The sequence below is a fragment of the Cimex lectularius genome, unplaced genomic scaffold, assembly GCF_000648675.2.
Source record: "Cimex lectularius strain Harlan isolate CLEC.00 unplaced genomic scaffold, Clec_2.1 scaffold41, whole genome shotgun sequence".
NCBI classification, from domain to species: Eukaryota; Metazoa; Arthropoda; class Insecta; order Hemiptera; family Cimicidae; genus Cimex; species Cimex lectularius.
This window is the reverse complement of record NW_019393011.1, coordinates 1,314,291-1,338,137: the sequence shown is the minus strand read 5'-3', so window position 1 is coordinate 1,338,137 and position 23,847 is coordinate 1,314,291. Positions and strand designations below refer to the sequence as shown.

Here is a 23,847-nt window from a genome sequence, read left to right as displayed (position 1 = left end):
ACAATGTATTCATGTTATGATATTAAGTTTAATTGAACAATAATTAATTTTACAGAACAGGACATTAATTTTGTGCTGTTTTTTCTGCCTTTTTCTGCCACATATCTGCCACATCTTTCAGTACTTTTTTATTTCTCCTCCATTCCAACGCGTCCTCCTGCGTTTTATGCTTCCACATATCGTAGTCTTTGTTGCTTTCTTTATGGATCTTGGCCTTGTTTTCGGCATCCGCACATGTCTTGTCAATCCAATCTGCCCACTGCTCGGCCACTGAAACTACGTCAGCCGCCCATTTGGCCCATTCTTTCATTTCCTGTTCTTTAAATGGTTCTTCGTTGCCAGGTTTGTTCTCGCCGATAGGTATTTTTTCTTTAGCCTGTGCCACTTTTTCTCTGACTTGTGCTGGAGAAACGGTTTTGACATCGTATTTATTGCCGTCTTTCTTGATATGGAAAGTAGGTCCTTTATCTCTTTGGCGCCTAGGTTTTATCTCTCGTTTTTGTCCTTTGACGCCGTATTCCTGTTCAACGTCACATACAATTTGGTCTACCCATGTCGAAAGTTTGTCACTTATCGCCCCGATTGTATCTTTAGTAATATTGTCTTGAGCAGGAATTTCTTTGGACAACCGGTGCCCTGCTACTTCCTTCAAGGCTTGTTGCCGCGGTGTAGTTTCCGGCTTCGTCTGCTCGATCCAATCTGTTACATGGTCCATCACTTCCCTTACTTTACTCGGATGTGCAGTTAAATCTCCTGAAGCTGGAAGACCTCCTCCTGCAGCTGATTTTTGCATTTTATCTTGTGGTTTGCCAGTCTCACCACTAGCCAGCCGTGTTGAGCTGGATTCTTTTTCAAATTTCTCATCTCCTCTCCTTCCGTCCTCTCCACCTGGTCCTTGATCCTTTCGACCATATTTGGCCTTCTTAGAGTCGACAGAAATACGCGAAGTTTCGCGTCCTGCGTGAGAAATGCATTCGTCGTCGTCTGAAATCGGACCTTGAGCTGTTTTCGCTCCTTTAGCTCCTTTAGCATATTTATCTTTTGGACCTTGGCTTTTGACTTCCTCGCTTCCAGCTCTTCTTTCTGCTTTACTTTCCATTGTGCCTTTGGTTGGACCCTTCGCAGCAGGTTTGACTTTACCTTTGCTGGAATCAGTTTCTTTAATTTCTGAACCTTCTTTCGTACCCAAGTGATCACTCTTTCCTTTTTCTCTGCTAGACGTACTGCCCAGTTGACTTCTGGACCTTTCATCTTTGGTTGGCAAGGAACTTTCAACTTTACCTGCTTTACTCTTTCCAACGTGGTCTGCATCGAGTTCTGATTTGCTCTTTGCAGCGGTGCTCGTTTTGCTTTCTCCCCCGCTTTTTGATTTAAGCTCAGCTCGGCTTGGTTCTTTGCTTTTCGCGACATCCTTCGTCGTACTTTCTCCTTTGCTTCCTCTGCTGCCCGGTTTACCACCGCTATCTTTTCTACTTTTTGATTTAATGTCGTCTCTACTTTCTCCTTCGCTTCTTTTCGCGACATCCGCAGTACTTTCTCCCCCGATTCTTTTCGCGCCATCCGCAGTACTTTCTCCTCCGCTTCTTTTCGCGCCATCCGCAGTACTTTCTCCTTTGCTTCTTTTTGCACCATCCGCTGCACTTTCTCCTCTGCTACTTGGTTTGCTGCCCGTTTTACTTCCTCCCCCACTTGTTTTACCGACGTCATCTTTACTTTGTTCTCTGCTCTTTTGGGCAATTTCCATAGCACTTCCAACTCTGCTTGCTGGTTGACTACACACTTTACCCTCAGCAGTTTTACCAGTAGCTTTAGATGAAGCCGTGCTTTTTGTTTTACTTTCCAGTTTACTTCCTGGAATGTTATCAGTTGAATCGTCACCTCTACTTTTTCCATGCGCTCCGTCCAATTTACCTTCATCACCTTTGCTTTTTGCTGCTTCTGATTTTGTAGAGAGTTTACTGCTCACCTTTCTTTCAAATAACGGACTTTTACTCTTGGATTTTTCGGCAACGCCAGTATCAGTACGACTAGGTTTGCCACTTACCGTTCTACTTCCTGTTGTACTGCCAGGTTTACTTCCTTGTTTACTACCAGCTTTGCTTCCATGCTTTCCTGGTGAGCCTTCTGCTGGACTTCCTGGAGAGCTTCCTGATTTACCTACAGTTCCTGGTTTACCTACAGGAGATTTACCACCATGCTTACTCTCAGATCTATGCTTATCCACATCCATTTGACTTCCACCTGTTTCTATTTCATCTCTCTTATCACTTCTTTTTCTCTCCCTTCCACCTGTTTCTATTTCATCTCTCTTATCACTTCTTGTTCTCTCCCTTCCACCTTTTCCATCGGGTCGAGAAGTCGTTCTACTCTGGATCTTTTCGTCTGAGCCTCTGTCTTGTCTAGGTGAGTATTTTGACGATGGACTTGTCTGTGGTTTGGACGAAACAGTTGAATGCTTTGATGGTTGTTTGGATGTTTGTTTAGAAACACTCGTGCTCGATCCTGGTTGTACTGCTTGTTTAGAAGATTGCTGTTGGTCTCCATGATCCCGTTTGGCAGCTTCCCTACTAGTTGGCCTGCTAACATCACTACTGCTCGGTCCACCTTCGAAACTTTCTGATCTGGCGCGTTTTGGACTTCCTGGCTTACTTCCAGGCCTGCTGCCAGCTCTACTCTCAGGTCTACTTCCAGGCCTACTGCCAGCTCTACTCTCAGGCCTACTCTCAGGTCTACTCTCAGGCCTACTCTCAGGCCTACTCTCAGGCCTACTTTCAGGCCTACTTCCAGCCCTACTTCCAACTCGACTTTCAGGTCTACTTCCTGGCTTACTTTCAGGCCTACTTCCAGGTTTGCCGACTTTCGTTCTTGGCTCGCTGTCCGCCCTAGACCTTCCTTCCACCCTACTTTCTGAGATGCTTCCTGATCTACTTCCACTTCTGCTGCCGGGCCTACTGCCTGGTTTACTCCCTGGTCTACTACCCTGACGAGTATCTGCTCCACTTCGTACTTTGCTGCCCTGACTACTAGTAGGCCGGCTACTCTGCCTACTCTCCGGTTTACTTCCAGGTCTACTTCCGGGTTTACTGCTTTGTCTACTTTGTGGTTTGCTACTATGTCTACTCCCAGGCTTGCTTCCGTGTGGACTGCCTTGCCTGCTCCCACCTTTGCTGTCAGGCTTAGCACCACGCTTATCTTCAGCGTCGTCACCACTGTGGCGGCTTCCTCCACTGTCATCGCCTCTAGATCCAGGGCCACCATCTTCTTTCGAACCAGTACCACCACCTCCACCACCAGCACCACCTTTGCCACCTCCACCTTTCTTTCCTCCACCACCTTTGCCGCCTTTACCATCACCTCGTTTCCCATCTCTCTTCCCACCACTTGCTCCTTTTCCTTTACCTTTCTTATCATCCTGTTTATCCGATCCCTCAATACTTCCTTCTTCGTCTCTCCGAGCCTTTTCCCTTTCTTCCCTTTCTTTTCTTCTTTCTTTATCACTTTCTTCAGCTATACCGTCCAGCCAAATTGCCATTCTGTCAGCTGCGAAAACCATTATTCTTTGAACCCTTGTTTTAGGGTTACTTAAGGTGGCTTCTTCTCCAGTGATATCGCACAAGTGCTTTAGAACAGTCTCAGCAATTTTTCGAACGCGTTTAGTTCTCCTTGCACACATCATCGCAACGACATAGTCGGTCAGTTTTGCTGATAACATTTTTGAAAATTCTTTCACCCAATAATGTCTTATTCCAAGACAGGTTTTCGGGCATTTACAGCACATCTTACTCTTGTTTTTGCGAATCGATACTCTTGTTCTACCATCATCTTCCTTAATCATGCTTACAGTTGAACTTTTTAATATGCTTTTTTCTTTTTGATCCAAAATGAACTCTTCGGCCTCCCTGGGGAAAAAATCTCATTTGTTAGAATATTTTAATTAAAAAAATATTAAAAGTGTTGTACAAACAATAATTACTTAATTCTTTAAGCGTAAATTATCAAAACTAAGTCAAACAAAAACTTACGTCCAACTACCAGTTTTCAATCTTTCAATTCAACAAAAAAACGGGTATTCTTGTTTTGTACCATGCTCGTTAATCACAAGATTCGTTCAACTGTGGACCTTTTATCTCTAATAACTATTATTAATACCTTAAAAACGTCATTGTTATGAGTTTTCATACCAATTAAAAATTAATACATCACTAGAAAAATCACGTTCAACATCAATATATTTTCAAAAGTTAATCGAAAAATGTTTTATTTAAATAAAACAAGGCTATTAAGACAAACATTTTATTTGAAGACATTAATTTTTGGAATTAACCAAAAGACATAGGATGAATTAGTTTAATCTAAAACCTGTTGTGCCTTTTGATGCCAAAAGGCAGCTACTTTTTTAAGTAGCTGCTTATTTCTTTGCCATTCCAAGGCATCATCTTGTACATTCTTCTGCCATTGCCTAAACTCCTTTTCATTTTGATCTGTAATGTTTCTATATTTGGCTTCCTTTCTGTCCTTTACTTTTTGTTGTGCTTGTGCACAAGTATCGTCAATCCAATTAGCCCACAGTTCGGCAACAGTGACAACATCCGTTGCCCACCGTGCCCAGGTTTTAAATTCTGATTTTAACAACGGACCTTCTTTAGATGGGTTATTTAAATCGGGATAAAAATGAGCCTTATTAGCGTCTACTTTATTTTTTACTAGTTCATCGCAAATTGGTGTAATGTCGTAAGCGAATCCATCTTTTTTTACATGGAATGTAGGGCCTTTCCTTTGTTGGGTTCTGCAAGGCGGCAATGTAATCATTCCTTTCTCAATGTCATTTATGATTTCATCCACCTCATTTTCAATCCACCGAGAAATTTTTTTAGCTACTGCTTTCACACTAGATTCGCCAAATTCCTCTACTGATAGTGTCGAACAAATCTTTTTTTCTACCACTTCTCTTAGAACATTTTGTATCTCGGTTTCTTCAGCTTCAATTTTCACATTTTCAAACCAATCCATTACTTTTTTAAGAAGTTTTCTCTCGTCAAAATCGGTCCCAGTCTCACTTTGGTAACCTTCTTCAACCTTATGACCCTCACTGGAAATAGTACGTACCATAGTATCCTGTTCCATTTTCTCATGTGAAGATACCGAAGTAGATTCGACTGGTACATCTTCACAAGTACTTGAAATTTTGGTTGATTTTTCCATTTCAATCGATTTTACATCCTCCCCTGCTTCTTCCTTCATTCCAACTTTTTCCGTTATAATGGAAGTTCTATATTTCTCGCTTGATGTTTTAGGGCTCAATCTAGTAGAGCTTACTTTCTGTTTAATTCTATCTACCAATTCTTCAATTTCTGCATCACCTATTATACTTTCTTTTTCTTTCACAGTTGAAGTGTCTTTTTGGGCATCTTTGACCGGCAACTCATCATGCTGCGAACCGGACTTAACACTAACTCTGGCATCAGGTTGTGAAAGAACTTTTCTTACTTTGTCAGTGGGCATCTCAGTACTTTCTGTTAGGTAGTCACTTGTTTCTTTCAAAGAAATGTCAGTTAGTGATTTCGACTTAAGCTTTATATCGGACATATTTGATTTAGTTTCCGAATGAGCTGCTAATGTGGGGCATTCTTGTGTTTCTAAGTCGGGGGCAGAAATTTTACTTGGTTCTGATACCTTTTCACTTTCAGATATAAGAAAATCTTTTTGGCTTTGTCTGGACTGATCTTTTTTTAACGTTTCTACTTTTGAATCAAAGTCAAAGGCAGGAGAGAGAAAATCAGATTCTTTTGGTAATTCCATACCAGGGAGAGATTTGTGATCTGGTGCTTCTGTTTCTTGTTCTTTTGGTGGTATTTCAGTACCCTCACCCTGTTGTGGCTCTGTTGTACTTCCTTCAAAGATATCTTCTTGATCAGTTTTAGATTCAATTATGCTATATTCATGTTCTTTCTCTGCGTAATAATCTAGAGGTTCACCCTCTGACCTATAAATTACCTGTGATATTGACCTAATATCCTCATTAAAAGGAGTCACCATTTCAATCATTCCAATGTCAGGATAATATTTCTCTTGATATGGTTGTTCCTGTTGTTCTTCTTCTAAATAATACCTGGGAGGAGCATTTTCATCATAATAAGGGTGCATTTCTTGTACCTCTTGCTGCTCAAATATTGTAGGTTGGCCACTAAGTATTATGGGTTGGCCATCTTCAGACCAATATTCTGGTGCCCTATATTCCTGAGCATCTGTCTTTTCAGTTCTTTCTAACATTGGTGGCACGTATTCAGAATATCGTTTGACATATGCTGGATAACCATCTTGTTCTTCAGTATATAGACCTGGGTGTGTCTCCTCATGCTCCACCATTTCATATTCTATAGACTCAGGCTCCATCACTTCATATCTAGGTTCAGGTAATTGCTGGGTATAATGTGACTGAGAATATTGTTCATATTCTGGCATATCACCTTCTTTGGATGAAATAGGTACATATTCTGAAAGTCTTTGAGGTTGTATTACATAATTATCTTGTTCACCAACTAGTGTTTGGCCATCTTGATACATTTCTTTAGGCTCCACAATTTCGTATATTACAGGCACTGATAGTCGAACAATTTTTGGTAGTGGCTGAAGGTTCTCGGAACCATAACCTGGCATAACCTCAATACTTTCTGTTGATTGAATTGGCATATATTCTGAATGTCTTTGAGATGAAACTACATAACCATCATCGTATAGACTTGGATATGTCCCCCCTTGCTCATTGATTTCATATCTTATAATTTCAGGTTGTTCATCATAAACTATCGGCTGTTCCTGAACATAATAGGGCTGAGAATATTTTGAATCAAAATCTGGCACTTCTTGTAGAACTTCTTGCTGGGCAACCAGTGGTTGACCTTGATAGGTTTCTTCAAGCACTACATCTTCATAAATTATAGGTATAGATTGTCGACCGTCAACTGTTGGCACTTGCTGGGCATAAGTTGGCTTTTCATATTGATGGTCATAGTCTGGCATATCCTGCATACCTTCTCTTGAATGAATAGGCATATATTCAGAAAATCTTTTAGTTGGAACTGCATAACCTGGATATGGTTCATCAGGCTCTACCACTTCATATATTACAGGTACAGATTTTCGAACATCAACTGTCTGCATTTGCTGGATATAAGATGGCTGATCATATTGTTGGTCATAGTCTGGCATATCCTGCATAACTTCTCTTGGATGAGTTGGCACTGCATAACTCTCTCCACTTTCAAATTTTGATGGACCTGGATATGAATCCTTTTCATATCTTGCAGGTTCATATTGTACGTCAGGTTCAGACAATTGTCTGTCATGAACCTGAGGATATTGTGGACCATATTCTGGCATACCCTGCATAGTTTCTACTCCAGTCACTGAAGAACTTGGATATGTAAACTCAGATACTTCCTTTTCATATTTTACAGTTTCACTAGTTGGTGGTAACTGCTGTTGATAAGGTGGTGCACCTTGTTCATCAATGTGAATAGGAACTGGGTGTGTAGTGCTGAGATCCTCCTTGTCAACCCTTGTTAGGTCAGGATGTCTATCATCTGGCAAAATCTGCATAAATATTGGCTCAGAATACGGTTGGTCTAAATCTAATGTAATTGATATACTCTCTGGGATACTTTTAGTGGGCGCAACATAACTCTCCTCCTTTTCAGGTAAGGTAGGTACTGTCAGTTTTGGATGATGCTCATGGACGTCAATATACTCAGGCTGTTGTGGTTGTGGAACAGATTGTAGACCAAGATCTTTAATATCCTGCTTTTCTTCTTTTGAAGAAATTAGTTCAGGTTCTGAAGTTATTTTGCTTTGTGTTGCATAACTTTCTTGTGTTTCAAGTAATGTAGGCACAGCATGTTCAGATTTTTTCATATCAACTTCCTTTGCTACAGGTGGTTTAACATCCACTTCAGTTGGCTTCTCAGCAGATGATGGGCCAAAGTCTATAATCTCCTTCTTTTCTTCTTTTGGTAAAATTGGGGCTCCTTCTGAACTTCTTTTAGATGGTCCTACAAATATTTCTTTTTCTAGCAATGTTGGCTCAATAGATTTTGTACTTGGCTCATGTATGTCAACAACTATTGAAGGGTGTTGTGTATCAGGCTCTTTCTTTTCAGGTTCAGATTGATCGGTATCAACTTTTAATAGTTTCTCAGTTAACACCACCTGAGATTTTGGGCTTATTTCCTTATGATCCATCTTTTCTTCTTTTGTTAAAATTGGCACATATTCTGGAATTTTTTTAGGCTGTGACATATCACTTTCTTGCTTTTCAAGCAATGTTAATTCTGGCTGCTGTACACCAGGTTCTTGTTTTTCAATCTTTACAGGTTCAGATGGCTTAACATCTACTTTTGGTGGTTTCTCAGCAGATGGTGGCCCAAAATCACTAATTTTCTTCTTTTCTTCTTTTAATAAAATTGGGGCGCCATCTGCTATACGTTTCAGTGGTCCTTCAAATATTTCCTGTTTTTCAAGTAAAGGTGGCACCATGTGTTTTTCACTAGGCTTAAGCACGTCAGTTTTCATCGCCACAGGTTGTGTAACATCTAATTTTTGTTTTGTCTCTGTAGATAATGGACTAAAATCCTCCTTTTCTTCTTTTGAAGGAATTACTGCATGTTCTGAAATTCCTTTAGGCAGTGTCACTTTAGAGTCTTGTTTTTCAGTTAAAGGTGGCGTCATTTGTTTTTCACTAGGTTTAGGCATGTCACTTTTCATTGGCACAGGTTGAATAACATCAACTTTTGGTGGTTTCTCTGCTTTCTGTTTCTCAGATGAGCCAAAATCCTCCTTTTCTTCTTGTGGAGGACCTGGTACATATTCAGACATTTTTTTAGGCAGTGTCACTTTACTGTCTTGTATTTTAGATAAAGGTAACACCATTTGTTTTTCACTAGGCTTAGGTATGTCACTTTTCATTGCCACTGGTTGGATAACATCTTGTATTGGTGGTTTCTCGGTAGATGGTTCACCTAAATCCTCCTTTCTTTCTTTTGAAGAAATTGGTACATGTTCTGAAATTCTTTTAGGCAGTGTTGCTTTACTTTCTTGTTTTTCAGGTGAAGGGGGAAGCATTTGTTCTTCTCTAGGTTTAAGCATGTCACTTTTCATTGGCGCAGGTAGTGTATCATCTACTTTCGGTGGTTCCTCAGTAGATGGTTCACCTAAAGAAATTGGTACATGTTCTGAAATTGTTTTGTGTTTTGTTTTACTATCTTGTTTTTCAGGTAAATGTGCCACCTTTTGTTTTTCACTAGGCTCAGGTATGTCAGTTTTCATTGCTACAGTTTGTGTAACTTCTACTTTGGGTGGTTTCTCAGTAAATGGTTCACCTAAATCCTCCTTTCTTTCTTTTGAAGGAAGTAGCCCATGTTCTGAAATTATTTTAGGGAGTTTTGCTTCACTTTCTTGTTTTTCAGGCAAGGGTAGTACAGTTTGTTTTTCACTGAGCTTAGTTATGTCACTTTTCATTGCCACAGGTAGGGTATCATCTACTTTCGGAGGTTCCTTAGTAGATGGTTCGCCTAAAGAAATTGGTACAAGTTCTGAAATTCTTTTAGGTAGTGTTGTTTTACTATCTTGTTTTTCAGGTAAAGTTGGCACCTTTTGCTTTTCACTAGGTTCGGGTATGTCAGTTTTAATTGCTACAGGTTGTGTAACATCTACTTTGGGTGGTTTCTTAGTAGATGGTTGGCCTAAATCCTCCTTTCTTTCCTTTGAAGGAAGTGGCACATGTTCTGATGTTCTTTTCGGAAGTGTTACCTTACTTTCTTCTTTTTCGGATAAGGTTGGCACTATTTGTTTTTCGCTAAGCTTAGGCATATCAGTTTTCATTGCCAAAGGTTGTGTATCGTCTACTTTTGGTGGTTTCTCAGAAGATGGTGGACCAAAATCTTTCTTAACTTCTTTTGAAGGAAGCGGAACATGTTCTGAAATTCTTTTAGGCTGTGTTATTTTACTTTCTTGTTTTTCAGATAAAGGTGGCACCATTTGTCTTTCGCTAGGTTTAGGTATGTCACTTTTCATTGCCATAGGTTGTGTATCGTCTACTTTTGGTGGTTTCTCAGAAGATGGTGGACCAAAATCTTTCTTAACTTCTTTTGAAGGAAGCGGAACATGTTCTGAAATTCTTTTAGGCTGTGTTATTTTACTTTCTTGTTTTTCAGTTGGTGGTGGCACTGCCTGTTTTACACTAGGCTTATGTATGTCAATTTCCATTGGCACAGTTGGTGTAACATCTATTTTTGGCAGCCTTTCAGTAGATGGAGGGCCAAAATCCTCCTTTCCTTCTTTTGATGATCCTCGTGCTTGTTCTGAAATCCTTTCAGGGAGAGTTGCTTTACTTTCTTGTTTTTCAAGTAAAGTTGGCTCATGATAATCAATCTTCTGGGCCGGAAGTGGTTTGACATCTTTTGGTGGTTTCTCCACAGATGGTTTCTGATATAATGGACCAAAATCTGTAATATCCTTTGTGCCTTCTTGTATTGAAATTGGCAAGGGTTCTGATATTTTTGTAGGCTGAGCTGTGATACTTTTTTCAGGTGATGTAGGCACTGCCTGTTTTGTTTTAGCCTCAATATCAATTTTTTTAGGCTCAGGTTGTGAAACATCAACTATTTGTAATTTCTTAGCAGATGTAGCCCCCAAATCTTCTTTATCTTTCTTTACTTCTTTAAGTGGAAGTGGTGACGGTTCTATAATTTGTTTCGTATGAGTTGCTTGAGTTTCTTGTTTTTCAAGTAGTGCAGGCAAAGTTTGTTTTTCTTTAGGCTCAGGCAAGACAATCTCCATTGCAGCAGGTGGTTTAATATCAACTTTGGTTGTTTTCTCAACTGATGTTGTATCAAAATCAGTTTTCTCCTTCTTTACTTCTTTTGAAGAGGATGGTATATGATCTGAAGTTGGTTTAGATAGGGTTGCTTTACTTTCATGTCTTTCAAGTAATGGTGGCCCTGGTTGTTGTGCATCAGGTTCTTTCTTTTTAGGTTCTGATTGTGGAATATCGACTATTGTGGGTTTCTCAGCAAATGATAGCTGAGATTTTATGCTAGTTTCTTTAAGATCCTTCTTTTCTTTCATTGAAGGAATTAGCATATGTTCGGAAATATGTTTAGGCTGTGACACATAACTTCCTTCTTTTTCAAGGAATACCNAGAACGTATGTCTGGTATTTCCTGTTGGCCTTCTTTTGGTAAACTTGGAGCATATTGTGAAATTCTTTGCTGTTGTACTGGCTTAGCTGTACTTGGTAGTGATACACGAGATACTTGCATCTCCGATCTTGCTGGTTCAGATTGTCGATCATCAGCTTTTGGCTGTGTCTGCGCATGAGTGGGCTGAGGATATTGTGAATGTATAATTGCCATTTCTTGTTGGGATTCTTTTGGTAAAACAAATGCATATTGTGAAATTCTTTTAGTGTGCACAATAGAACTAAATCGTTTTGCATGTGCGCTTTGTTGGCCTTCAACTTTTGCCTGTTGCAGATACTGTGAACTTTCTGTAATTGGCGGTTTACCTTCCTTTGTTAAAATTGGTGCATATTGTGAAATTCGTTGTGGTTGTACAGGATAACTATCTGGTTTTACCCCAGGTGCGAGCATTTCAATTCTTGGTGGTTGTGGAGGTAGTAGTTGGCCACCAGCCGTTGGCTCTTTTTGGACATAAGGTGGCTGAGGTTGTAGTGAGATTCTTTTAGGTTGTGCAACGTAACTATACCGTTTTGCAGGTTGAATTTGTTGACCATCAGCTTTTGGCTCTTGTCGAACATAAGTGGTCTGAGGATATTGTGAACCTGGCATTTCCTGTTTGCCTTCCTTTGGTAAAATTGGTACATATTGTGAAATTCTTTTAGGCTGTACAGCATAACTTTCTGTCCCTGGCAATTTTGCAGTTGTTTGTCCAATAAATCTTTCAGAATCAGGTTGTTCAACATCAGCTTTTGTCGGTTGCTGGGCATAAGATGGTTGTGGAAATGGCAACCTTTGATCTAATTCCTGTTTGCCTCCTTTCGGTAAACTTGGAGCATATTGTGAAATTCTTTGCTGTGGTACAGCATAACCATCTGGCTTACTTGGCGTAGCTGTACTTGGCAGTGATGCACCTGATGCTTCCATTGCCAATCTTGCAGGTTCAGGTTGTCGAACAACAGCTGTTGGCTGTGGCTGTACATAAGGATACTGAGGATATTGTGAACGTATATCTGGTATTTCCTGTTTGCTTCCTTTTGGTAAACTTGGAGCATATTGTGAAATTCTTTGCTGTGGTACAGCATAACCATCTGGCTTACTTGGTGTAGCTGTACTTGGCAGTGATGCACCAGATGCTTCCATTACCAATCTTGCAGGTTCAGGTTGTCGAACAACAGCTGTTGGCTGTGGCTGCACATAAGGATACTGAGGATATTGTGAACGTATATCTGGTATTTCCTGTTTGCTTCCTTTTGGTAAACTTAGAGCATATTGTGAAATTCTTTGCTGTGGTACAGCATAACCATCTGGCTTACTTGGTGTAGCTGTACTTGGCAGTGATGCTCCAGATGCTTCCATTTCCAATCTTGCAGGTTCAGGTTGTCGAACAACAGCTGTTGGCTGTGGCTGCACATGAGGATACTGAGGATATTGTGAACGTATATCTGGTATTTCCTGTTTGCCTCCTTTTGATAAACTTGGAGCATATTGTGAAATTCTTTGCTGTGGTACAGCATAACCATCTGGCTTACTTGGTATAGCTGTACTTGGCAGTGATGCACCAGATGCTTCCATTTCCAATCTTGCAGGTTCAGGTTGTCGAACAACAGCTGTTGGCTGTTGTTGAACATAAGGTGGCTGAGGATATTGAGAACGTATGTCTGTCGTTTCCTGTTGGCTACCTTTTGGCAAAACTGGAAGATATTGTGAAATTCTTCGAGGTTGTACAGCATAACTATACCGTCTTGTAGGTATTGCAGAACCTGGCTGTTGTGCTCCATGTGCTTGTACTTCAATTCTAGGAGGTGCGGGTGGTTGACGATCAGGTTTTGCCTGGGCCTGAACATAAGGTTGCTGAGGATATTGTGAAAGTTTATGAGCCATTTCCTGTTGGTCATCTTTTGGTAAAATTGGAACATATTGTGAAATTCTTTGTGGTTGTACAGCATAACTAGGCGGTGGTAGCTGGCCATCAATTTTTGGCTGTTGTTGGATATAAGGTGGCTGAGGGTGTTGTGACATTATTTTAGGTTGTGCTACTACATAACTATATCGTTTTGCAGGTAACGCAGAACCTGGCTGTTGTGCTTCATGTACTTGCTTTTCCAACCTCAAAGAATCAGAGGACTTAACATCAACTTTTGGTTGTTGCTGAACATAAATCGGTTGAGGATATTGTGGACCATAATCTGCTATACTTCTTCTTCCAACTTTTGGAGGAGTAAGTGCATATTGTGATATTCGTTTAGGTTGTACAGCATAGCTGTATCGTCTTCCATGCATTATTGGTGCAAGTTGTTGCTTTTCCATTTGTTGAATGTCCCCCTTTTGCTGTTGGTCATAAGTAGGTTGAACATATTTAGGAGCTTGATGTTCTAAAGGAGCCAAATCCATTTTATCTTTTGCTAATGCTTTCTTCTGCTCTGCAACTGTTATTGATTCTGTAATATTACTTTCAATGTTTCCACTTTGTGGTTGTATTTCTTCAGGTTCTTGCAGTTTTTTCCTTGAAGTTTCAGGTTGCTCTTCCAGTGGCATGTCATGACTATCAGGTGGATATTCTTGGGTATCAGGTGGCTGAGGTTCTTGAGAATCATCCTCCATTTCATCTTGTGAATCATATTCTATTCCATCAGTTTGCGTTTGTTTGTCACTTCTTTCTTGGGACAATTCCACAGAAGGTATATCTGCTTGACTTTGTATAGGAGAAACGGTTTTGGCCTGTATAACTGTCATCTTAAAATGATTTGTTGATGTAAACTCCAGTATTATCGTTCCTTCCTTTTCTAATTTGCTCCGGTCTTTCCTGGTAACTGTTTGAGTTGAAACATGAAATCTTAATGGCAGAGGTGCTTTTACATGTTGAGTTTCTGGCATTGGAATCCCATCTTGAAGTGTACTTGTTTCCAGTACATCTATTAGTTTATTCCTAGAATCTGAATCCTTAACTGGGCCAAACCCAGATGGTTTAGGCTCTGGTTCCATTTGGTGAGATACAGTTTCCTCCTGTATCAAGAAATTGTTCTCATATTTATCTTGAACTTTATCTGTTAAAGATTCGTCTGCTTTAGTTATAATAGACTGAAGTGGTTTAGTTTGTATGGGCTCAGTCATTATAATTTCACCTATCGGTGGACTTTTTTCTTGTGAACCTGACAGCTTTTTACCAGAGTCAGGTCTATCTTCCTTATCTAGTTCATTCATTTCTTCTCGGAACAAGTCTGACTTGAATGAGGCAACCTCAGCTGATTTAGACTTTCTGTGACTTTTTTCAGACACAACTTGCTCTTCAAGATGACTGACTATTTTACTTAAAGATTCAGCTAGTGCAGGTAACATCGGCAGCGATGATGTAGTGCGTTCACCTATTGTCATTGTTTTCAGGATTACATGACTTGAAGGTTCTGCTCTTTCAGTTAAATAAGTCTGAGTTGGTGGAGTAACTACAGGGCCAAATTTAATTTCTTTCATAACTATTTGACTTGAAGAAACTGCACTTAAAACAGAATGAACAGCCTTTACTTCTTCAGCGGAAGGGACCGCAAGTTCAGCTTTTGTATGAATAATTTCAGAACTCTCACGATTTTCTTTATCCTCATCTTTCATTGATATGGTTTCAAGCTTGTCTTTCTTTTCTGTTTGTTCTACTGTCTTCTCCTCTTCTTTTTCTTTTTGAGTTGAAAGACTACTCATTTCAGTCTGTGATGGGCTAATCCTCTGTACATCACCACCAGGTGTGGCTTGTATTCCTTCCTTCTCCATTTGCTCTGAAAGAACATGTTCTTGTTTTTCACTTGAGAATACGTACTGAGATATTTCAGTTTCTACATTGGTAGTCATGATTTCCCCTGTTGGTTTATCGACTCCTAACAGTACAATATTTTTGTCATCTTTTTCTAAACCTTCTAATGTTTGTGTAGAAGTGTCACTTCTTCTAATTAAGTTCGGTTCTGTTATTACAACTCCAGTACCTTCCTTTTCTAATTTTTTTAAATCTTCATTTTGATCAGTTTGTGTAGAAATTCCGAGTTTTTCAAGTAAAGGTGATGATTCTATTTTAGCACTTATGACTTTTAATTCTGTTTCACCTTTTTCAGCTTGTAATTTTGCTTCAACACTTCCAGCTTGCAACTCTGTTTCAACTTTTTCAGCATGCGGTTCTGTTTCACCTTTTCCAGCTTGCAATTCTGTTTCAGTTTTTTCAGCTTGCAACTCTGTTTCAACTTTTTCATCATGTGGTTCTATTTCACCTTTTCCAGCTTGTAATTGTGCTTCAACACTTCCAGCTTGCAACTCTGTTTCAACTTTTTCATCATGTGGTTCTATTTCACCTTTTCCAGCTTGTAATTTTGCTTCACCAGCTTGCAACTCTGTTTCAACTTTTTCATCATGTGGTTCTATTTCACCTTTTCCAGCTTGCAATTCTGTTTTTTCTTTGATTATGACCTCCTCCTTCAAATCTGACTCTAATATATCTGCCTCTTTGGTAATTGAAAGCGCCGAAGTTTTATGGTCCAATTTAGCAAGTGGTGAAGGAGAAATAGTAAGTTGTGGTGCAGAAGTAGTAAGTTGTGGAGGAGATAGACGATGTTGAGGTAGTTGAGATATTGATAGCCCTGACTTTTCTAGTTCTAGCTTTTCCAAGTAAGACTCAGTTAAAGACCCTTTACGTTTAAACTTGCCAAGTGGATATTCTTTTAGTTCCTTTTGGGGTTGATATACGTATGTTTGAATTGATTTTTCACACGTGTCAGGAGGTTTAAATCCCTGTTCTTTGTCAATACATGTACAGCATGTACATGACATCGATTCATTAATAACTTGAGCTTGCAAAGCTTCCAAATGTGAAGCAATGTAAGCAGCTAACCGATCTGCTATAAAAACTAAAAGCCTTTGAAGTTTTGTTTTTGGATCTTGCATTGTGCAATTTTCACCTGTTACATCACATAAATTTTTAAGAATTCTTTCAGCCAACAATTTGGCCTTCTTGCTTCTTTTTGAACACATCTGCATAACTACATAATCTGTGAATTTGGTTGCAATCATTTTTGAAAATTGTTTGACCCAAATGTGTCGTTTTGACAAATCTGTTTGAGGTTTATAGGAATCACGACGTTTAGTTATAGTCACCTTACAATACTTTTTGCAGCATTTTTTACAAGATTTATCTTCAGCAGTAATTTTATGTGAACATTGTTTTATGCTTCTCTCCCTCTGGCGGTTAACAAAAAGTTCAGCATCCCTGAAAAAAGCTGTAATTAATATAATGGAGGTTTAGCGTAATTCATTACTATGTTTCCATGTCATTTAATGGTACGTGTAACGCTTGTTGTGTTTAATACATTATTTTAATGTCTAATATAAAAATATTAGTAATGAAAAGAAAAATGTAATTTGTAATTTGATCCTTACTGATCATCTTCATCTCATTGGTCAGTTCAGTTTGGTGAAATGCTAAACGCTCTGACAGACCAACCCTGCCAAGATAAGCAGACCGAGATGATCAGTAAGGATCAAAGACCCTGCACGGAAGAAAAACATAGTTTCTATTATTTCGTTTTGAATTATTATTACTGACTAAGAAACCATATTTTGTTATTTTAGTTTATAACTACTTTAAGAAAAAGTAATTCAAAAAGCATTCAATTTTTTTATATATATTGTATTAACTTCTTAATCTCAATTTTATTCTCATCAACTGTTAAACATTTGTTGATTAATAAAGATTAATAAACAACTGATTACTTCCAAATATTTAAAATTATGTATCTATTTGAGAAAATTATGTTGGTCTAGTTAAAGATATTAATAGTTTAGTTTAAAAGATGGAGATGAAAAATAGAAGTATTAATATTTAATCTAACCTGTAACGGTATTCTCAATAGGAGATGTTCCTCTAAAAAGTAAATTTAAAGTTTTTAATTCCGTCTCTAGGGCTGTGATGTGTTATGCGTCACAAGTATGGGGCTACCATCAGTATGAAGTGGTAGAAAAACTTCTTTGTTTTTTTATTAAGAAGTTGTTTGGTGCTCCCTATTATACACCAAGTTATTTTCTTTATTTGGAATTAAGCTTAAGACCTTTGTTTGTGTATACGTTGAGGAGTCATTTAAATTATATACAGCGGGTTTTGGGTCTGAAACAAGATCGTTTGCCCTACCTTCTTGCTCAGGAGATAATAAAAAGATACATTTTTTGGTTTAAAGAATTGGAAGTGTTTTCTTCTGAACTCTAGTTCTCGTATAAATTTTACAGATGCGAAAGATTTCAAAATTTGGGCGGTACAATTATTGCAGGCAGTAGAAACTCATCATAAAGAAAAATGTTTAAGAAAAGTGCAATGTTCTACATACCATTTAATATACAAGAAATTGAACTTCGATCTTAGGAACAACAATTACTTGTATAAGGAATACAACTGGAATTTGATCAAGGTTGTTTTTCGCGCGAGAGGTCAATTATTATATTTAAATTTTAAGCCTTAGCTGGAGGAAAGAGACCAAGCATGCTATATATGTAAACTAAAAACGGTGGAAGATTTGTTTCATTTTTTGACAGTTTGTCCAACTTTGGAGAACGTTAGGTTAATTTGGTTGCACAGATGTCGTTTGACATTCCGTGAGTATATAGAACTGTTAAATGGGAAAGATTGGTTTAGTTTGTATAGATGTATTGTAGATGCGCTGAATTGCAGAGATAATTTTATGTTAAGTTTATAATTTGTATGTTAATTTAAGTTTTTTTTAAATGTAAATATGTAAGGGTCAACTGGCAGACGACTAGATCATGCCATTACAAGTATTATTTTGTAAAAAAAAATGTAATATTTTGTTTTCTTTTCTAAATATACTTTTATAAATAATAATATTTAATCTAATTATTTATAAACTTATTTATTAACTTAAATCTAATTATTAACTTACATTATTTATAAACCATTTTCTCACAACAAACATCTAAATGTATTTAATAAAATACCTTTAAACAAATAATCAAATAATTTTTATGTATATTAAGTAATTAAAACTATGTAATAATAATTAATATCTAGCAGAGGAGCAACTGCACACAAATTATGGCAGATGCTCAAACTGCCAGCATACAGACATTTGTAATTTTTTTCTCTACAATTAATTATAATTATGCTTTAATTAAAAAATGTCTTCTTTACAATATAGTGGAAGGAGAAACAAAGCATTTAATAATTAATAAATAATATTCTCTTAGGAGGACTTATTCTCTTTGTGAGTTTGTAGAATGACTGTAGTAACTTATGTTCAAATTTTAAACTTTACATTAAAAAAAACTTCTGAATAATCGAGTTTCATTGTCAAGTCAAAACAACAAGAGCTAAATGTGCTTTATTATTGCTTAGTAACAAAATGAGTAATGTTCATCAATTTAGGTGAAGCAAATATCAATTTTCAAGGGTAAAATTTTCATCAAGCCTTACGTTGTCCAAATTTTGGATTTAGAATTAAAATACTTCACACATTTATTTTAAGGTGATATTTTTATGCTAAATATTTTTGAATAAATAGTACTTTTGATTGCTAAAATTATGAGAGAGCGTTTTTATAATAAAAATATTAAGTTTAACTTTCCTAATGTTTTAAAGTACAAAGCTGATACATTTATATTAATTATTATATATAATTAAGAATTTGATGAAAATTTAATTAATGTATGAAAACATAGTTCTTTATAAATGTGTGCACGTATAGAATTACCAGAAAAATTTCCTTAAACATAATTAACAGAACAGTGTTTAATACAGTTAGTTTTAATAAATATATAAACAGCAATATATGTAGTGTAATAAACATTAATAGCACATATATTTATTAATTAAAAAATCTTGTAAAGAAGACATTCTCTCAAAAACAATTTTTTAATAAATTCTGAAGTATTTTTAATTCTAAAAATACAACAATTGATTTGTTGTAGGCTTGGTAAACTTACAAAACCAAATATATTATTATTAAAATGCAAATGAAAATTACTCACTCTGTTTTTATGATGTCTCAACCTCTATCTTGATCCTAATCGAATAACTTTCTTCAACAAATCACATCACTTTCAAGATGATCAGACTTTTCAGATGAACAAATGACAACAAGATGAACAAAGAGACAAGAATGGTTGACATTTTTAGTATATCATTCTATTCCTTCTTGAAAAAAAAAGCAAATTGTTTCAAGGATGTATCATGCGTTAGAGTAAACGAGCTTTTAAATTGAAGATTAACAAAATTAAAATGATGGAAGCATGTGCATCATGTATGTTGTACTGTTTCCGTGTTTTAAATGAATTTAACAAAGTGGAGTAATGTGTTATAACCCTTTGATCATGATAACTGATGGTAGTTGGACATTAAGTTCTCCTGTTCTCCGGAAGACGTTTTACACACACAAAAAAATCATTAAGACTTAACAAAGTTGTTAATCATTCTTATACCGGTTTTAACTTCTTAAGCACAACTGTGATATGTACAGTATGTAATTAATTGTTATAAATATATTAAGATTATTTCTAAGAAAAGTGACTTACGCTGGTGACATGCCAAATTCTGTCATGAGCATTTCTTTGAGACGATCGATCATTTCTGGAGTCAGCAAAGCCCATATTTCTGCCAGAAAATTATGAATGTACCTGTCAAAATAATATAGATCAATCCAAATTGCAAAAATGAAGCATGTCAATAAGGAACTATTTATTTTTTAAGATTTTTTTAACACTTTTTTCCAAACCACATATTTATTAAAATATACATTAAGACATCTTTAAACAAATGTTTAATGCGTAATAAAGCTGAAAAGCCCTAAGATGGCTCATGACCTTTCAATTTATTTATTTTATTTGTTTTGTTTTTTATCATTTGAAATGGTTCATATTGATTATATTTAATAAATGTTGCAAAATGACTACCAATTAGACTGGCTCCCCTACAAACAATATATATTCTTTCTTTAGAAAAAATATATATAATTAAAATTATCTTAAATTGAACTTTTTTCTCCAGAAATTGTGAGATGCGGTCTGGTGTGATGTAGGTTTCAGAAAAACATTTTCTTTATCGTGTTTCGATCTTTATTGAGATCATCTTCAGGGCTCAAAGTGTTTGTCTTCTGTGTAATTGTGCCATTCTTGCGTGTCGTGTTGAGAGTGCCCTCTCAATAAAGATCGAAATGTTGGCACGATAAAGAAAATGTTTTTCTGAAACCTACATCACACCAGACCACATCTCATGATTTCTGAATAATTATCGTTTAACGGTCACTAATCACCACACTTTTTTTTTTCAATAAGTTTTTTTTTTCTATAATTTATTTTTATCTTATTCTATTCAATGGATGAAGACAAGGCAAGATAAAATAAACAATTTTCATAAAATTTCCTTTATATGTATTGATTTTGGGGAGTTGCCTGCATCCCCTCTTTACCTGTCTTAAACTTAGTATTTATGAAGAAAAATAGATAAATTTAGGCCAATTTTTTTAAATTATAAAAATTGTTTTGGTTGTCTTTGTCTATTCAATATACTAAATAAAAATTTTACAAAAATAGTAAATCTTTTAATTTAGTTTTTCAATTAAAAGATTTTTCAAATTTTTGAAACTTTTTTGGCATTGGCCTATTGTCTTTGGCCATGTTAATATTTATTAAATTAATTATTTATAGTGGTTATAATTCCAACTAGATTGTTTAATAAAATCAACCAAATCCTGGTAAACCTCAAAATTCTGTGCCCTTCAAAAATTTATAATTACATGGAATTTATTTATCTCTATATATCTATCTCTTTTATTTATCTCTATACTCTCCATGATGCTCTTTTAACGCGAATTGAGGTCGTAAAGGATCTTGGTGTACTTTTTGATCAAAAGCTCAAGTTTAAAGAATATATTTCTTCAATAAAAAATATCATCATCCGGAACACCTATAAATTTAAAAATCTTCTATGTTTTGTCCATCTTTATAAAGCTTTTGTACAACCCATACTAGAATATGCTACACCTGTTTGGAACCCATTCTATCTAAATTATCAAAAAATTCTTCAATCTGTGCAAAACAAATTTTTAAAAAAACTTTCCTACAAACTCAATCTTCCTCCGAATTCTGCCTACCCTGGAATCCGCTCTGAATTTAAACTTTTCGAACTGGCACTAAGAAGGGATTACTTTGATATTGTTTTTGTATTTAAATTATTAAACAATCTCATTGATAGTCCTTACTCTCCTCTCTCAACTACAGCTACATGTCCCTTCGTACTCTCTTAAAACCTATAAATTATTTTATATTGAATTCCAAAGCTCTAACTACATGCTCTCTTCTCTACACAGAATGATGATCAAGAGTAACAACATCTGCAATAGCATTGACTTCTTCAATAGTTCTGTGCAATCTATGAAAAACCTTATCCTACAACCTTAGTTGAATGCTTTTATATTTTATACTATACAAAATTATTACAATTTATTTCATTTACTGGTTCAACTAATTCTCACACTCTAGTCTTATTATATATTTACAAAGAGCATTATTTTCATTAAATATGTACCTAATTATTGTAGTTTCAATTGTCTTTCAGCTTTATTTTGTTTTCCTGCCTTATTTGGTTAATAATTATGTCTTTCATTTTTGTTGTTCAGTTTTTACTCTTTAATTGTATTTTTATATTTATCATTTATATTTATGATTTATATTATTTCCATGTATATACGTCCTTATTCTTTTTATATATATTATTTGTATTTTTACATATATTATTTATATTTTTTGTTATTGTAAAATGTCTTTGTTGTAGTGGATTTCGATCCGTAAATAAATAAATAAATTTAAAAAAAAAAGAATAGTAATTTTACATTGATCTAGCATAGAGAGTCCTTTCTTTCTCGAATTGTCTGTAGTACCATATGTTTTTTGCGTTTTCTACTTAGTTGCATATGGTGCACAGGATCAATATCTTCCTGACCATCATTTAAATATCAAATATTAACGTAAGGTCTCTGCTTGGAGGGAGAGGAGGTGATTATACAGGTGGGATTTAAAGGAGGAAAAGGAGGCAGCGTGACGAATAGAAAGGGGAAAGGGAGTTCCAGAGTTTAGGGGCTCGGATCAGACAGTATCTTTCGAAGGTATGGGTTGTATGTTGCGGAAGGATAAGGTCGATTGGGGATGAGCGGGTGTTACGAGTGTGATGTGAGGAGTTGAATTGGAGGGATTGGGCGATGTACGGAGGATGACAGTGTGGATGGACTGGAAAAGAGCAACCTAGGAAATGGAAGGAGGGGAAGTTGTACAACCCTGACACCCAGGACCTCCGTGAGGTGCCGAACACGAATCTTACACAACAATTCATAATACGCTTCAATCGCACGTTATAAGTTCAGTAATAAGAAAATATTTGTTGGTGTGTCTCAGTACAAGCTTGTGTAAATTTTACCTTCTAAATGCCTGTCCAGATGAAAAGAATAATTTGTACCATCCAATTAACAATTTTTTGTTGTCTTGTTATTGTTTATCTTTCTTTTAATTTTTTTACTCAATGTTTTAACTTACGCTTTCTCAGGTCTTCTAATGCGACGGCCACATATTACCCTGGGTCCATACTTGCCGAAACTGGCTGCACTTCTGGCTCCTGCATTTTGTTCATCTCCCTCGGAATCTCTTTCTTGGCTATCTTCTTTTTTTATATCCCATCGATAACTATTTATGAAAATCATACAAAATGACAAACCCTCTTCCAAAAAAAAATATATATATACATTTTTTGCAGAAATAATTACCCTTTTGGAGTGGACAATAGGTTCAAATGTTGCGATCTTGAGAGGATTCCTCTATCAATTGTGTCGCCTTTGAAATGGATGTGAGGACATTCTACATAGATTGGAGGTTCTAAGGCATTAGGGGCCTTTCTGCGATTTTTTGGGTTCTTTGGCATTTTGGAAAATCAATTCCACATTCTTCTACAAATTGAATAATGATTACTCTCAATTGATGTAAATATTATGTTAATCAAACTTAATTGGCTTACCTTAAACCCAAGTTTTTTGACCGAAATGTGTTTTTTAAGTGTGTGTGTATGAGAAATGTTGTTGTATGAGTTTATAAGTTGTTTTCCATTGTAGAAAAAAGTGTTTTCTGTATTCGCGCCCCCAATGTGCAGATATGTGTGCTATTTTGTAATTGCTCAAAAACTCATGTTATTTTGTCTGACACCTGAAAACTTGCTACTGTTAAACTTTTATATCAGCATGTTTTTATTTACATATGGTAAAATTGTTTTAATATTTTTTTTTAATTAATCAAAAAATAAATGTGTTGTGTGGGAAAAATGAAATTGTATTTTATTTATATTTTGAAAGTATACGATAAAAAAATAAACAAGTACATATAATACAAATACTTTCATTTTTAAATAATTTCTAAACAGAATAACACAATTAGTCACTCAGAAATAGTACAAATCAACATGTCTTTTTCTTTTCTTTTTTTTAAAATACATTTTGCATTTTAAAGTAAATTGACAAAATTCAATGCCCTCTTAATTTTTCACACTAGTTTCATTATGTAAATACATACAAATTATATTATATAAAACAATTTGTATAAT

General features: G+C 36.2%; 2 protein-coding genes across 2 annotated transcripts; both read right to left on the bottom strand.

Annotated features, from left to right (window-relative positions):
• Nucleotides 1-8: 8 nt before the first annotated feature.
• Nucleotides 9-23,513, bottom strand: LOC106663824 (microtubule-associated protein futsch-like). The gene is made up of 5 exons (XM_024229798.1): nt 23,269-23,513; nt 23,021-23,200; nt 22,794-22,940; nt 19,782-19,883; nt 9-3,899 (listed from the first exon to the last, which is right to left on the bottom strand). Exons 2-5 carry the CDS (start codon nt 23,173-23,175, stop codon nt 65-67), a joined length of 4,239 nt encoding a protein of 1,412 aa, XP_024085566.1. The 5' UTR covers nt 23,176-23,200; nt 23,269-23,513; the 3' UTR covers nt 9-64.
• Nucleotides 4,278-11,188, bottom strand: LOC106663823 (titin-like). Its single transcript, XM_024229797.1, has one exon. The coding sequence runs from the start codon at nt 11,134-11,136 to the stop codon at nt 4,348-4,350; it is 6,789 nt and encodes a 2,262-aa protein (XP_024085565.1). The 5' UTR covers nt 11,137-11,188; the 3' UTR covers nt 4,278-4,347.
• Nucleotides 23,514-23,847: the final 334 nt, after the last annotated feature.

Coding starts and splice junctions, on each gene's coding strand:
- LOC106663823 (XM_024229797.1), bottom strand. CDS start 11,136: ATGCTAATTCCTTCAATGAAAGAAAAGAAGGATCTTAAAGAAACTAGC.
- LOC106663824 (XM_024229798.1), bottom strand. CDS start 23,175: ATGCCAAAGAACCCAAAAAATCGCAGAAAGGCCCCTAATGCCTTAGAA. Junction 22,941..23,020: donor CTATTGTCCACTCCAAAAGG/GTAATTATTTCT, acceptor TTTCATAAATAG/TTATCGATGGGATATAAAAA. Junction 3,900..19,781: donor GAATTTGGCATGTCACCAGC/GTAAGTCACTTT, acceptor TTTTTTCCCCAG/GGAGGCCGAAGAGTTCATTT.